The following is a 15,384-nucleotide window of genomic DNA, read 5'->3' as shown; positions in this document are numbered from 1 at the left end:
AATACCTGTAAAAATGTGTCTCTTTAACTCTATTTGCAAAAAATAAATAAAAATAAAATAAAATAAAATTATTTGTACATATTTAATAATTAAATTAAATGATGAGTAACATTTATGGCATACATACTGTATATTTGTATTAAAGATTAATACCTGTAAAAATGTGTCTCTTTAACTCTATCTGCAAAAAAAATAAAAAATAAAAATTTAAAAAAAAAATAAGAAAAACAAATTACATATACATATTTAAATAATTAAATTAAATGATGAGTAACCAGTTTCTTGCAAGAGACAAAGTATAAAGTAAATATATTTATTATACATTTTTTATGTTTGTTGTAATGTATCATTTACCATAATTTAATCACGATTAATCACAGTAAACTGTGTGATTAATTAGTAAAAAAAATGTTTATTGATTCACAGCCCTAGTATCCATACATGTATAGTATATGTATGATAAGACCAAGTTTAATAAATACATGAATATCACAGTAAACTATTCCACCACCAACTTATATAGTTCATTAGTCAAGGTAATTTGAAGATATGTAGACTTGCAGTTCATTTAGAATATATAGAAATCAGCTGAAGTATAGTCAAAGATTTTTACATTTGCGGCTTCAAAGATGGCCATCAGATTCCAGAGTCATGACTATGTTTATAATCTAACATTTATACAGAAACTATATCTGTCAGCAGTTATTATACATCAGTCTTTGGCTGCTCACTGAAATGTACTGTATTGCTCTTTCTCTGTTAGCTTACTAACAACTGTTCTCTGCTTTCTTATGTGAACTTTTTCATTTTCTATTCCTATTCCTTCCTATTTTTCATATTCATTAAACCTCTTTCATTATTTCCTTCTACTTAACAAATCGACTCATTTACTTTTAATTCTGGGTCATCTCATTTTGTTTGCCCTTCATCTATTAATTTATCTATTTTATTTTTACTTGTTTTTAATTACTTGTTTTACTTTCTTTAATCTTTTGTTATTTTTCATCCTTTTGTACCTTTTCCATTTCACTCTCATCATCAACTCTTTCCTCTAAACTTCCATGAGGGAAACTTTTCTACCTCCCTTTGCTCCTTTCCTTTCCCTTGTTTTCATTCTTTCTGCCTTTCCTCTCTCTCTTTTTCCTTCTCCTCCTTCAGTGGAGCTCTCCAGTCTCTCTCTCTGTATGACCAACTCCAAGCTGGGTGAACCGTGTTTCTATGTGATTGGAAGGACAGAAAATACGCGGTTGGTAACTGTTCCTGTTAGTTCTTCATTTTACTGTTTCTCTACATCTCTCTCATATTTCTCTGTCGTCTAAACATCTTTGTTTTGGTTGTTGGTCTCCCCTGTCATACTGTGATAACACTGTTGATAATGCATCATTCCTCCTAAAGAGTCACTGTGCTGTAAACCTGTTTGTGATGCAGTATGACTAATGGGTTTAAAAAAACATGTACGGTTTGTTGGTAATGTTAGATGAAGTTAATTTCCTCTTACAATATTTAATTTTTAAGGATGACAATAAATTAAACTATTATGATGATTAATGATAATTAATCATGATTAATCTCATGATTTTTGCCGTTTATGCAAGTAATCTAAAAAATTGTATTTGTTTAAATTTGCCTCTAAATATATATATTTTTAAATGTTGCTCATTTAGTTTCAAGGAATTAAGTTCCTCATTTAATGAGAGAAAACACAATGTCATGTTACAAAGATTCATTTTTGATGTGGTATCCTTCCCTCTAACATTTGAACCACTGATGGTGTGTTTCAGAGATAGGAAATATTCTTATAAGTCTTGAGTTACAAATTATACTGAATATTTGTAAATTTACTGTAAATTTGGCAACAGAAGGTCGAAAGTTCTTTAGCTGAAATCGGTCTGTGCTTACCGAAATTTGAAACCACTTCCCCCAGTGGCCGAAGCTGGAAGTGTTGTTGAGGTAAGATATTCACAGGGTGGCACCAAAAGTGAGTTGTATTTTAGTTGTAAATGATGTAATACAGTCAACGGAGATGCATATTTGATTAATTCTACGCCCAACCCCAAACCCCAATACTAAATCTAACAGTAAGTGGAGTAAAAATGCAATTTTAGAGCAAAAAAACAAACTCCAAATTGCGCTCACCATTGTTTATTCGAACGTGATTATTTCCTGGTTTCCATGGGATAAGATCCCATGTCTCAGAGGTTGTGGAGTTTGTCAAATTACTTAGAATCTGGCGGGGTATTTATTATTATTTTTTTTGTAATTTGGCAGAATGGGGTTGATGTCATGGTACGTGAATTTGCAGAAGCAGCATGTCGATTTCCTGTGTGGTCATGTTGAAGAAGTTACAGATTTACTTAAACTCAAACATGTTAACTTTGGCAGCACTAATTAGTTTGTTTTTTGATATACAGAATTCTAATTATAAAGATGAACAGATTTTAAGTTGGTATCTTTGTATGCCCTTTTATCTTTTCTTTTATTTAGAGTGATGTTATACGTTTATTGCGTAGAATTAAGTGGTTTGGCATTAGTATTTCAAACAGCTTCCTTTGCATTTCAAAGCTCCTTGGCTTTTAGTTTTAATGAGTCAGCCCCAGCTTTAAATGTGAAGCACAGCACTTTCAAAATAACCTCAAAGTCCTTAATAAAGAGGATGACAAAAAACCCAAGTGTAGCCAAGAACATTGGTTCTGAATGGTTGTCTTACATCTGTACATTATAATTGAGTGGCAAAAGAACACATTTCCATTCTAGATGGAAGAGAACTAATCATTCTCCCACAAACATCCTGTTTTGTCTTCTAAAATCTGCAACAAAAGCACTTAAGTTTTATTAACATTTGTGAATGTTAAAGGAATAGTACAGCCAAAAATGAAAATTCTGTCATTAATTGTTTACCTTCATGTTGTCCGCACAATGAAAACCAATTCAAAAATGTCTGTTGTGAAATGCAGCATGTCAGTGAATCGCCATACTGTCGCCTATCCTAGGATATCGGAACTTTCGGAAACAGCATGCCTAATTCCAGTGTGATCATGTTGCTGGCAAATATTTTTTTCTTGTTTTAAGCATAAACCCCACAACATTTTGTTAGATTGCTCTGAAAACAAGACTTAATATCTTATATCATTCAGCTTTCAAGTAATTTTTTTATGTTTTAGGGAGGTTTTGATATTTTACCAGAAAATAAAACAAAAATATCTAGTAGAAAATTTGCACTGTGGTAACCACATCTGTCAAGCTCCAAAGTTTCTTAAAAATTCTCTGTTCATATTCCAATAAAAAAACATTTTAATTTGGGGTGAATAAATTAATTAAAAAAAAAATTTTTCTCTCCTTCCCTCTTGCTCTTGCCTCTCCACCTCTAACTGTCTCTCTTCCACATATTTTTGCTCTCAGACCATGATCACATCACAGCCGTCTCCTCCTCACCCCAGGCCCTGCAGTCGCATTTGGCTGCAGTGAGCCGTCGATGGGTCCAACAGGATACTACATCCAGCGTTCCAAAACCAGAGAAGACCAAGAGAGGACGAAGAGACCAGAGGGAGTGGGAAAGTGATGGAGGAGACTGGGACAGCCCTGACAGTCACAAAGGCAGCAGTCAGGGCAGGGGGCGAAAGTCAAAAGATGACAGGAGGAGTCAAGGGTCACAGAGCTTGCCCAGAAATACCCTAAGAGGATATAGTGAAGAAAGTGATGAGCCGAGGGTTGAAAGAGAAGGCAGAGGAAGGAAAAGTGGTAAAGAGAAGGGCGAGAACAGGGCGAGACAAAGCAAGAGCGAAGAGAGGGCGAGACGGGTGAAGAACAAGAGTGAGGGAGAGATGGGTAATGAGGAGAGCAACAATACACAACCAATCAATAACCAGAGACTTCCAGAACCTAAAATCCAATGGGAGGATGAGGAGAAGGAGGAATGGAAGAGAAGGAGAGAAAAAGAATGGGAGAGGGAAAAGAGAAGATCGCTCAGTCCAGAGAGTGACAGTGAGGAAGAAAGAGAAAATGAGAGCAAGGCAAACAAGGAAGCGCTTGAGTGGGAGCCAAACCAAAAAACTGAAAGAGGGATTCCAGATGAATTAAAGGGATATATAGAACAAGAAAATGAGACAGAAATGAGTCTCCATAAGCATCTACCTTTTTCAGGTGTCCTTGTCTTACCGACAAACATTCAGCCTCACCCACTTCGCCCTGTCAGGCCCTTATCTGGCCTTTCCTCTGAGGGGCCGCAAGGGGACTCTGAATTCAGTCAGTCACCGTTCGCTTTCCTCACATCAGCGGCATCTGACTATGCAGAGTCTGAGTCAGGAGCCAGCATGTCTGATGGTAGTATTTCTGCAGCGAGTATCTCTGGTCTTTCTGTATATTTGAATGAAATGTGTAACTTGAAATCTGAACAAAAAGCCCCTGGTCCCCCACTTCCAGGCCCCTGGCTAAAACCCACCTCACACAGGCAAAACAGAAAGGTTGGAAGGATACGACTGGTAAGGAGAGCGATAGGAAGAGGTAAAGGAACAGAAACATAATTTATTAATTAGCTGTGTTTGCTAAGGCAAAAATCACTATTAGTACTGCCAAAACTTATGGTTAGGGATTTGAACAAAACCCTAAACCAAAGTATTAAACTTCCGTGTGTAACCTATCCCACCTAGATTGTGCTTCAGACAAGAACAATACCTCAAATTGTGCTGCTTGTTAAGGAGAGGTGTGCAATTACTTTTCTAAGCGATCAGACTTACCATATTTGCCTAACAGATGAAAAAACTGGAAAAAATTCCATTGACTTGCATTGAAGGAGGATGTCATAGAGACTTAGTGGTGGGCTGTTCTGACTTGGGCCTGTAAGCAAACACCTTGCAACCACCCAGAACACCCTAACAACTGCATAGCAATACACTAAGAACCACTCTTAGCAACCATTTTGCATAAACAAACACGTCTCAGAAAATGTTAAAAAATCTATTTGTTACCATTCTAGTTTATAAAAGCCTTCATGTTTTATGTGAAATTGTCAGTACACATCTAATCACTCTTATTTGCGTATATTATTATGACATATTTTCTCATCATAGGTGGAAAGGTTAACAATTTATACAGCACAAATAAACAGTTTTGGCAGCTCCCACTCCAGCTTGCTTTCTTATGACTTTTTCTCCCGTTACCTTGTACTTTTTTCTCCATAGAGAAAGTGCACTTCTATGAACACATTCAATCTTTTATTTTTTTGGAAGAATGTTTGTGCAGTATATTGACTTGGTATCCAACATATTAACATGTGAAGGGCCAACTATCCTCTTTTCTTTCACAGTGGCTTGAGTCCTGCTCTTAGTACAGCTCCGTATATAACAGGGAAAGACTGTATGCTGTCAGATTACATTTCATTAGAGCAGATATTGAATAATGATATACAGTAGCTGTACCCATGTTTTCATGTTTTGAAAGATAACAAATTTAGTCTGGATGGTATGTGCAACAACTGTTACTCAAAAGTCCCTCTTTAGGGTGATTCCTTAATTTAGCATTGTAAATTGTTGTGAATGGTGCGTATATGTAAATGTATACTGTTAAGAGGCCATTTATTTGTCACACTCCTGGGGAAACCTCCTCAACCTTTATTAATGTAATTTTGCATTTGTACATAAATTATCTTTCTTTTTGTGTGTCTTCTGGGCCTCTGACATCTCAGGGAGCAATTGTAATCTTAACCCTACATAAACCCACACCACACCCTCAAAGTGGCTTTTATTGTTGCCTTGGTAATAGAAGATTCCTCCTGTCTGCTGAACTTGGCCTCTGTGACCTTAGAAACCTCAAATTAAGAGCAGTTTAAAAATGCATTGTAAGATTTTCTCAAATGTTCCTTTTGACATGGTTGTATGCCAAAATATAACACAGCATAATATATTGCCCCATAAGACTTTTTCATGCAGCTATATACATAGAGAATATACATAAAATACTAAATACTGTTGACATTAAACCACATATTAGTCTGTGGTTGAAATACAAAGATTAACTAAAGAGAAAAACAGTGTATGTGAATTTCAGATGCATAATTTGTGACAAACTTAAAGGTATAGTTCACCCAAATAACTCGGTCATTAATTTACTCACCCTAATGTTGTTCCAAAACCTGTATAAATTTCTTTCTTCCTTGGAACACAAAAGGTGATGTTAGGCAGAATGCTAGCCTTAGTCACAATTCACTTTCATTGCGTGGGGAAAAAAAGTCAGGTGTTTCGAACAACATGAGTTAACGATTTTTATGGGTAAATATCCCTTTAAATGAGACTTCTCTTTGTACCTCAAATCAACACTCTAATGTGCCCCAGTAAAATTAATAATGAACAGTAATTTATTGATTTCTAGAAAAGACAAGTACATGCTTTATAAAACAGTCCTTATGCTGCTCTTAACTATTTTGACCCCGTCAACCAAAAAGAATTGCAACATTTGTACTGAAAATATAAGTTGAAGTTGCAATATTGAGTGGCATTGTGCCAAGCCTGCAAAGCCTCTTTAGTTTAATGCACCTATGGTCAATCTCTTTGTTTTTATGGGTGAAAAGCTGCTAGTAAAAGTGAGAAAGAGAGAATTTGACTGTATTGTGCCCTTGTTAACTGTAGCTTAATATACTGATGAATATTTAGCATTTAACCTAATAACTGTGCCTACTATGTATCAATTATTTTCTACTCATTTTGTTTTTGCTGATTATTAAAATGTTATTTTTGTTTCCTAATATGTCATCAAACCATAATATCACCCAAACTATTTCATTACATGTCAAACTCTCCACCAGAACACATGTGCACATTTAAACTATGCATACGATATTGCCATTTTAAACCACAGCAGATAATTGGGACAGTATACCTGCTACACGCCCAGCAGGTCTGGGATCAGTTCGTTCATGTCATGCTTGTGTAGATGGTCCACACACTAAATAGAATCAGAGCATCTTTAAACATTTCATAATGTTCAGAGGATGAGCCAATGCTACATAAGCTTTCACTAAAATTAGTCCTACGCCTCTATATTTTATTACCTGTTCAATCTGAAGTGTCAGTTTTGGAGTTTGTCTTTATATCCATACTAATGTCTTTGGCCATATGTACTAATTGTAAATAGACATAAATATATTATTATAATTAAATATATGCATATAATATTATGTTTCTATTATGATTATATTGTTATAATCTATTGTAACCCAAATCCAGATAACAAATTATATAAGAGTTATAATAAACATACATGTATCTATCTGAAACGAATTGTGGTCTTGAGTATTTATTCTTGCTTGTGTGTGTGTGTGCGCGTGTGTGTGTGCGCGTGCGTGTGTGTGTGGGGGCGGCAGGTTTAAGTGGTTTACAAGGACTTTTTTTAGGTTACAAACTGGTAATTACAAGGGTATAATGCTATAAATGTGGTTTATGAGCACATTTCTAGTGTCCCCATAGTTCAAATCACTTAAAAAACATACTAAACGATGTTTTATTGAAAATATAAAAATGTAGAATGTTTTTTGTGAGGGTTAGGTTTAGGGGTAGGGTTAGGGGATATAATCTATAGTTTGTACAGTATAAAAATCAATATTTCTATGGAGAGTCCTCATAATGATAGCTGCACCAACATGTGTGTGTGTGTGTGTGTGTGTGTGTGTGTGTGTGTGTGTGTGCAGTGCTCCAGCTGTAATTTCTGCCCTGAGCAGTAGATGACAGCAAAGCACATCAACAAGTATTTCATGTCAAGGCTATATAAAAATATGGTAATAACATCACTTGAAAACTGTTAGTATTTGAGATTTTAGATATTGAAATAATTGTAATGTTGATTTGAGAAAAAATCTACTTCAATAAAGTTGCAGTTTTCAACATGAAACTACAACAACAACGTACATTTGACAGTTCTTCTCAGACCATAAAATAATTCCACATAAATTGCACTGTAACATGAATACTGTAATGCAAATAATGACCAGCTCAATGACATTGCTCTTCAGCAAATGCAACTTGGAGATTATTGACAGCTCAAATAACACACAATCACCTGATCACATTTAACATTAGTGTTCGTGTTACATTCGTGTTTGTAATTACATTTGAAGTACTAGCCTACATAATTTACAGTACTAGAACAACATGGGCTTAAAGGAATATTCCGGGTTCAATTCAAGATAAGATCAATCAACAGCATTTGTGGCATAATGTTAATTACCTCAAAGATTCATTTTGGCTCGTCCCTCCTTTTCTTTAAAAATCAGGGTTCCTGTGAGGCACTTGCAATGGAAGTGAATTTGGGACAATCCGTAAACGTTAAAATACTCACTGTTTCAAAAGTAAAGCCACAAGACATAAACACTATGCGTTTTAACATGATTTTAGTGATAAAAGTGCTTACAACATTTTCTGTGTAAAGTTATGTCCAATTTTACAACTTTGTTGCCATAACGACATAACACCGTAAACCCTAAAACCTGAAACGCCTGCAAAAACAATGATTTAAACAACATTATAGCTCAAATAATACACGAGTTTTAACAGAATAATTAATGTAAGTGCTTTTATAAAATTATAAGCTTCACATTTCTGCCTTTAAATGCTCCTAAAATTGGCCCCATTGACTTCTATTGTAAGTGCTTCACTGTAAACCACACACATATATATATAATTTATTTTTTTCTCAAGAAAAAGACTGATGAGTCAAATAGGTTTTTGTGGCAATCAACATGCCATAAATGCTGTCAATTGTTTTTAACTTGCATTGAACCTGGAATGATCCTTTAATATGTAAGCCCAATTATTTTGTGGACCTGCATGCAATTATTTGTTAGCCTGCCTTCTCTTAAAAATACCCATAGCAACCACAGATTCTGCCAAAATACCATAGTTACAGCAATTAGAGATTCACTGAAGGTTTTTTCTTTTTTTTTTTTCCCTACAAAATGAAATTAAACAAAACGACAAGAAATAAAGATTGTGACAGCTTCTTACACTGTTTGAAGTAGATCCCAATATTAATTTATTACAGCAATAACTGTTGAGACTAGTGTGTTGTTTTTGCAGAAACCACGGTTACCATGTAAATTTTGTTGTGCAGGTTTGTTGCATGTTCCATAATTATGACATATGTTAAATGGACATTGCAATGGTTATCTTTACCGATCTGAGGTTATTCGTTGTTGAAATGTCCTTTTCTTACAGTATGTACTGACAAGATCCTGCGTGGGTTGAGAACGTGACAAGTGCAGAAAAGGCTTGTTAAGCGCGTCTCTGGCTGGCAGTTGCGACTGGATCTGGCAGGTGAGAAGCACGCGCATCTCTCACACCAACACAGCGCGTGAACTCACGAAGAGCCGGTGACTTTGGGAACTATACAGCAGATTGTTTCATTTCTGTTGTATGAGAGACAAGACAAATTCTGTGAATCTTAAACGACGTTGTTAATCAAACAAAATAAGATACGCGCACAGATTGACGAAGAAAACAACGGAGCGCTCGCGATGGATTGAAAGTGTCAACACATGACAACTCAAAACGGGCTGAAGAAAAGAAAACGACATGAAAGAGAGGTGTAAGTATGACTGTTTAAAAATGGACCGCCATATATGTACATGTTTTTATTTTGAAACAGATATTTGACTAACACTCAATGAAAGAGGAACAGCGCGCGCTTGGGCGCGTGTAAGTGTTTTATAGACTTTTAAACGTGATCATCTCAAATTCCTCTCTCGTGCTACTCTGAATACTCAGTTTACTCTCTTCAGATGCTGGAAACTACAGTTGTGGTTATGTTAAACAATGTGGTGACGGGCTTTATGGATTTTCACTTTTTCTTCGTGTCACCACTTGCCCTTTCAGATTTTCTCTGTTAGTAAAAAAACCCTGTTCTTTTGAGTTGAGTTTCACATTATTTTGTCTGCCTCAAGGTATACAGATCTTGAATCTAGTGGATTTTAGGGATTAGATTAGTATCTTTTTGCTGCTATTCATTTCCACTGTGCTACCTCAGCATGTGGGAGTTGTGTGTAGCACAGCAAATCTCAATATAGTGACTGGATTTTAATGACTGATTTTGTGGAAACCAGCAGAAAGGATGTCTCTACAAGTGACATTTCTTTTGACTGAAATGTAAGCATTCATCACTTTTTTTTTTCATGTCTTTTACGTGGATGGATATTTTTTCTTCTTCTTGGAAAAGCTATAAGAGGATGCGCAGAACTGGCCATATCAGATTTTTTGACATGTTTGACGTAATCTTTCTTTGTTAACTTTATGTATGAGCTGATGAGAAGATGAGAAGATACAAAATATTGACCTTTAAACCCATTTACTGAGAGCTGTGGGCACCACCCATAACTTATTGTCCCATTCTTCTCTTAAGGATTCAGGTTGCACATGTTTAAATGACATTAAGGTGTGCTTGACCTACTACATATAACATTTTCGCTCTAAATACTCTTTGCTGGTGTCACTCAGTTGCTAAGACACAAGTTACAACATATTGGATAAAAGATAAACAGTTATATCAGGCTTCAACCTTCACCCAACAGTTGTTTTATTACCCCCCCCCCCCCCCCCCACTGTACCTATCAGGTGGTGGGGGGGAAGAGTTGGGCCCAAATCATGGAGTCCAACCCAGACAGCCCGAGTCGGGCTGTAGAGTACCTACTAGAGCTCAATAACATAATTGAGAACCAGGCCAAACTTTTAGATTCACAACGTAAACGCATCGAGGAGCTCGAAACACAGCTAGACCGTGTCAACCAGGAGAACCAGGACTTACGACAGGACAGGAGCCCAGGAACCGAGAACTCAATGCAGAATCACAGCTACAACCAGAGCTCTAAGCATGGCCAGCCATCATCGCTACCAAACCACAATGCAGGAGGTGTCCATCAGAACAGCAACAGTACCATACCTTCATCCACGATGCCTGGTCCAGCTCGACGGACGCACGCAAGGTTGACCAGAGGCCTGTCTTGTGGGTCAGCCCCTGTTGAGAAAGAGAGGGGACGATTGGAACGAAATGACAGCTCTGGGACCAGCAACACGTCGACTCTACGGAAACAGTAAGTGCTTTAGTTTATCTTCATGATGTGGGTTGATCCAGGATATTTTGGCTCTTTTTAATGCTATGGTTTTGTTGTTGTATGAGGAACTTTTTGTCTGTTTTCACGGTTGATTCAATTGCTTGGACTGAACCAGAGTTTGATTTAAACCCCCTTTCTCCTGCCCCACAGGTCTTTTTTGACATTGTATTTTTCAACCAGCTCTTATAGAATAACATTACTATACCTACATTTTTGCAAAATCATGTTTACATGGCTTGTTTTACGTATCGCGACTAGAGGCACTACAACAACATTAAATTGTATTCACTTTCACACAAATCACAAGTAAAACGGCAGATTATCAACTCATAAACACTTACTTTTCACCCTGTTCCTCACATAATGCTATCTTATGACATCTAAACTCTTTTAGTATAGCGCATGACTTGTAAAGGCCCGGGCTATACTTCGTTTTTGTGCGTTCGGATCGGATCGCACCCAGTCAACTGCGTTGCCTTTCAAAGTATACTCTTGAACACGTATTTGAATATGAACGCGTTCTACGCATGCACACTAGGACTGCTTTGGGATACTCTTTTAGTAGTCAACAGCAGGCGCATGTGCCGATGATACCCACAGACAAGGACTGTCCGCGTGTTGAGAAAATCTGGGTCGAGCACAGCAGTCCGTGCGGCCTGTGCTAATGATGAAATTTGCATCACGCATACTGTGCGTGGAGTGATCACCAGTTCAGACAACCAAAGTATACTTTGGCCTTTAGGCGCTAAATATTTACATTTGCAGTTTATAACTAACTACATTTACAAGCTTGTTTGAGTGCGATCAAATTGCACTGTATTTCAACTTATAGAGCGTTGCACTTGCAATTCAAAGGATCAGGGTTCGAGTCCTGAAGAGCATGCAAGTCATCTCATGACTAGAAAGTGTCATAGAAGCACCACAAAATAACGTGGTTGCTTCAGTATACAACAGCAGAGCATTAAAAACCTAATTTGTTTGGGAAAACATGCTTTTAGTGCCACACAGTGGACATTTGCTGTGACACATGTAAGGAACCATGTAATATAATTTAGCAGAAATGTCACCACAGTCACATAATTTTCATTAGATCAGGCTGTATTGAAGTATTGGTCCCTTTGTATTTACCACCAACACTTCACATGCACAAAATGGCACTTGCATTTGTCTGCCGCAGACACATTGTAATAGTTGTGAAGAATGCAAGCTGCTCTCCAAAAATGATTTAGGTTATACAGAGACAAACAGTTATGAGAAATACATGATACTATAATAAGTGTGACCAGAAGCATGCAAAGATGCAAACTGTACATCATTAATAGCGGTTTACTTCAGCGTGTGGACAGATTCCCTTCAATACCAGTTGCGACATGAACTGTACTCCACATGAACTGGCTGTGGTTTACTGGTGTGCACTTGAGTATGGAAAATGGTTTTCACACCAACAAAACGAACCGAACTGATTTGGAAAATGGGATTGTGAAGCATTATATGTACAAATGAGGCCCACAATTTTGGATGAGGGGAGATTCTCTCTATGTACATAGATATGTGTATGTTTTTACTGCACATGTCTGATAAAGACACAAATCACTGCAAGTTGTTAACTTGGAGTTGACAAATTGTTTGAAATATTTGGAGTTCAGATAAAACGAGTTTTTTTTTCTATTCTTTCTCCTCCTCATGCTCTAAACTTCCTTTTTTTTCCATATCTAAACAAGTAGCATACAATGGGGTTTGTTGTTGGCGGGAGAAAGGTTAAGTATGCTGCAGGTGTTTCTCTGCATCTTTGCGAGATAGAGGCATCAACAAAAGCAGCAGCTGCAGAGCGTCAGACTCAGTGTGTGTCTTCCTCTCTGCCACACTGAGCTCAGCCTGGTACCCGGCTCATATAATTATGTTTGCTCGCTTATTGCCAGCAGCTGCAGAACAACTCCTGCATTCTGCATTCAAGTGTCTCGAGAGCGCTCAGATGTGTTCCTCTTCTCCCTCGTTTACCATCGCTTGTCTGAAATGATTGACTAGGTCAGTCCATCACTCTCGTTTCACATGTTCCGAAAAAACCAAAATTAACTCAAATAAACAAGGCTGATCAGAGGGAACACAGTTTGGTGTTACTGAGAAGTGTTCACTGTGTGGTTCAAAACTCAGAATTGGCCCAATAATTATCATCCACTGCCTTCTCTAGCCTAATTGGGAGCATTTCTAATGGGTTGCAAATGCCCTTGAAAATTGAAAAGGCTTTTAAGTGTCTTTCACATTTTACTCAGTTTATGTCATTTGATGTAGGGGTCAGAATCACAAGATGAAGTACCAGAATTCAGTGGCTTACACTACAACACTTAAAGATGAAAAATGACTGATCTTTACAAAGAAAGAATTTGTATTCAGGATATCTGATTTGTTTTAGAAAATGGGTTCATTTGAACAGTTGTTTTCAGTAAACAAGTTCAAAATATCAATTCAGATTCATTAAAAAACAGATTCATTTAAACCATCACTCAAGGGCATCCCAGCATGACAGTTTCCTTTCTTTTGTAAACACATTTAATGGTTAAATACTGATGCTTTTCACTTATTCTTTTGATTAGATTGGATTAAATTCTGTGTTGTTTATGGCTCCAGTATGTTTCCCGCACTATTGGACAAAGTCATCACTTGCAAATTGGTCAGACGCTTGCAAATCAGTTTGACTGAATCACTGAAAAGAATCAGTTCAAAAGAACAATTTATTCTCAAATCCAACAACACAAAAAAGAATGCAAAAGCTTCATAGACTGTAAATATTCAATTCCTCTTCAATCAATATTTGCACACTCTAATATAATTCTTCACCTTTTTTGTATGTTAGCTAAAAATCAACAGTCTTGCACTGCAAGACAAATTTATTACTACTTTTTTTAAACAAATTTGCTAGCATGTCTGTTTTTGGAGAATTAATTTAGTTGGTATTACAGGCAAATAATATTAATTGACTGACTGACTGTCTTTCTCGCTTTCTCTCTCTGCATCCTCCTCGTCTTCTTGCCTCTCTCCCATGGGGCCGTTAGTCATTAGTAAGGAACACATATTAGTTACTTATGTGGGTGTATAACATACTGCTGAATGGCTGGGCAGTTTGTTCCAGTACTACAGAGATCACAGCGGACGCAGCAAATAATACATTTCCATTTTTGTGTGGCTTTATTTGAGCTTCTCTAATTATCTCCTTAACTATGACTTTCATTATGCATTTGCACTGACGTTTAGCATATGACCTCTCAGATGTATGAACTCAAGGGCACTTTTAAGCCTGTAATAATGACTGTGCTGACTACATTTTCCTTGGACAGTGAGTCATGATATTTGAAGAACACTACCTCCTTTTGGAGTAGTACACAATATTGGTTACAAGAAAATAAAGCCAGATTAATGTGTAATGTGCTTTTTTCATCTTGATTGTGGCAGATTATTAACAAATCTCTTGAACAATGCCACAGCGTAAGGGTCAATTGCTTGATTAGTTCGTTTCAGCAGTAAGACCATGCTGGTACTTTCATTATGTGGGCAAAAAGCATGGCTATTTTTGGAAGCACATACTTCCATACTACTCTTACTATTTCCTCAGTATATAACAGGGATGGACATTTTAGTCATTTGGTCATTTTGCAAATGCACAATGCTCAGAATGCGCATTTCTGTTCTTCCTTCAGGTTACCATAATAAGCTTAGTAAGTGCGCGCCACTGTTTCTGAACCGTGTATCTGCAAACCATGGTTTCCGTGACACCATAATTATCGCATTTTTAAAACACAGTGTTAAGTTGAAAATAGTTTTGAAGACCCTGTGTTCTGTTACATTCAGCTCTGCTCCATCTAGATGTTTGAAAGAAAGATTTTGCCTTGTGTGTGTGCGCACTCTTCTCCAGAGTGTAGGGTGCCATCTCTGCCCTGGACAGAAAGTCATGCTGCGTTCTATTGGAGTTTGTTTATGTGATGATTCATACTTCCTCCCATTTAACTCTGAATTTTAAAGTTCATACAATGGAACGCCACTTTATGTTGGACTTACAACTCGTGGGGAAATCTTCAGCTCTCATTTCGCTGAGATGCAGGTGTGTCACACAAACATGTCGGCACCGAGGGAGATTGATAAACCTTAACTTTTATTAAATAATATACATTAATGAGTCAAAGTTTCTACATTATATGACAATAAAACCTGTTTAGCAAACGTGTACAGAGACAGAAGTTCAAAACACGGTGGATTAAACTTCCTTTTGATTATCGTAAACCTGTAGAACAAACATTAGCATT

General features: G+C 36.9%; 2 protein-coding genes across 11 annotated transcripts in view; both read left to right on the top strand.

Annotated features, from left to right (window-relative positions):
- LOC127424524 (membrane-associated guanylate kinase, WW and PDZ domain-containing protein 1-like) overlaps positions 1-7,262 on the top strand; it is a 100,077-nt gene extending 92,815 nt beyond the window's left edge. For 3 of the 5 annotated variants that reach the window (XM_051669838.1, XM_051669837.1, XM_051669836.1), the window contains exon 17: positions 3,400-7,262. In XM_051669838.1, the coding sequence (XP_051525798.1) occupies positions 3,400-4,520 (1,121 nt within the window). In that variant the 3' untranslated portion in view covers positions 4,521-7,262. Of the gene's footprint in view, positions 1-1,158; positions 1,263-3,399 lie in introns of all 5 variants that reach the window. The other 2 variants (XM_051669839.1, XM_051669840.1) reach the window with 2 other exon arrangements.
- A 2,037-nt stretch (positions 7,263-9,299) lies between these two features.
- LOC127424522 (IQ motif and SEC7 domain-containing protein 2-like) overlaps positions 9,300-15,384 on the top strand; it is a 117,932-nt gene continuing 111,847 nt past the window's right edge. For all 6 annotated transcript variants that reach the window (XM_051669828.1, XM_051669827.1, XM_051669830.1 and 3 more), the window contains exon 1: positions 9,300-11,068. In XM_051669828.1, coding sequence (XP_051525788.1) covers positions 10,623-11,068 — 446 coding nt within the window. In that variant the 5' untranslated portion in view covers positions 9,300-10,622. The remainder of the gene's footprint in view (positions 11,069-15,384) is intronic.

Source organism: Myxocyprinus asiaticus, chromosome 33, assembly GCF_019703515.2.
Source record: "Myxocyprinus asiaticus isolate MX2 ecotype Aquarium Trade chromosome 33, UBuf_Myxa_2, whole genome shotgun sequence".
Lineage (NCBI taxonomy): Eukaryota > Metazoa > Chordata > Actinopteri > Cypriniformes > Catostomidae > Myxocyprinus > Myxocyprinus asiaticus.
This window is presented reverse-complemented; position numbering and strand designations above follow the sequence as displayed.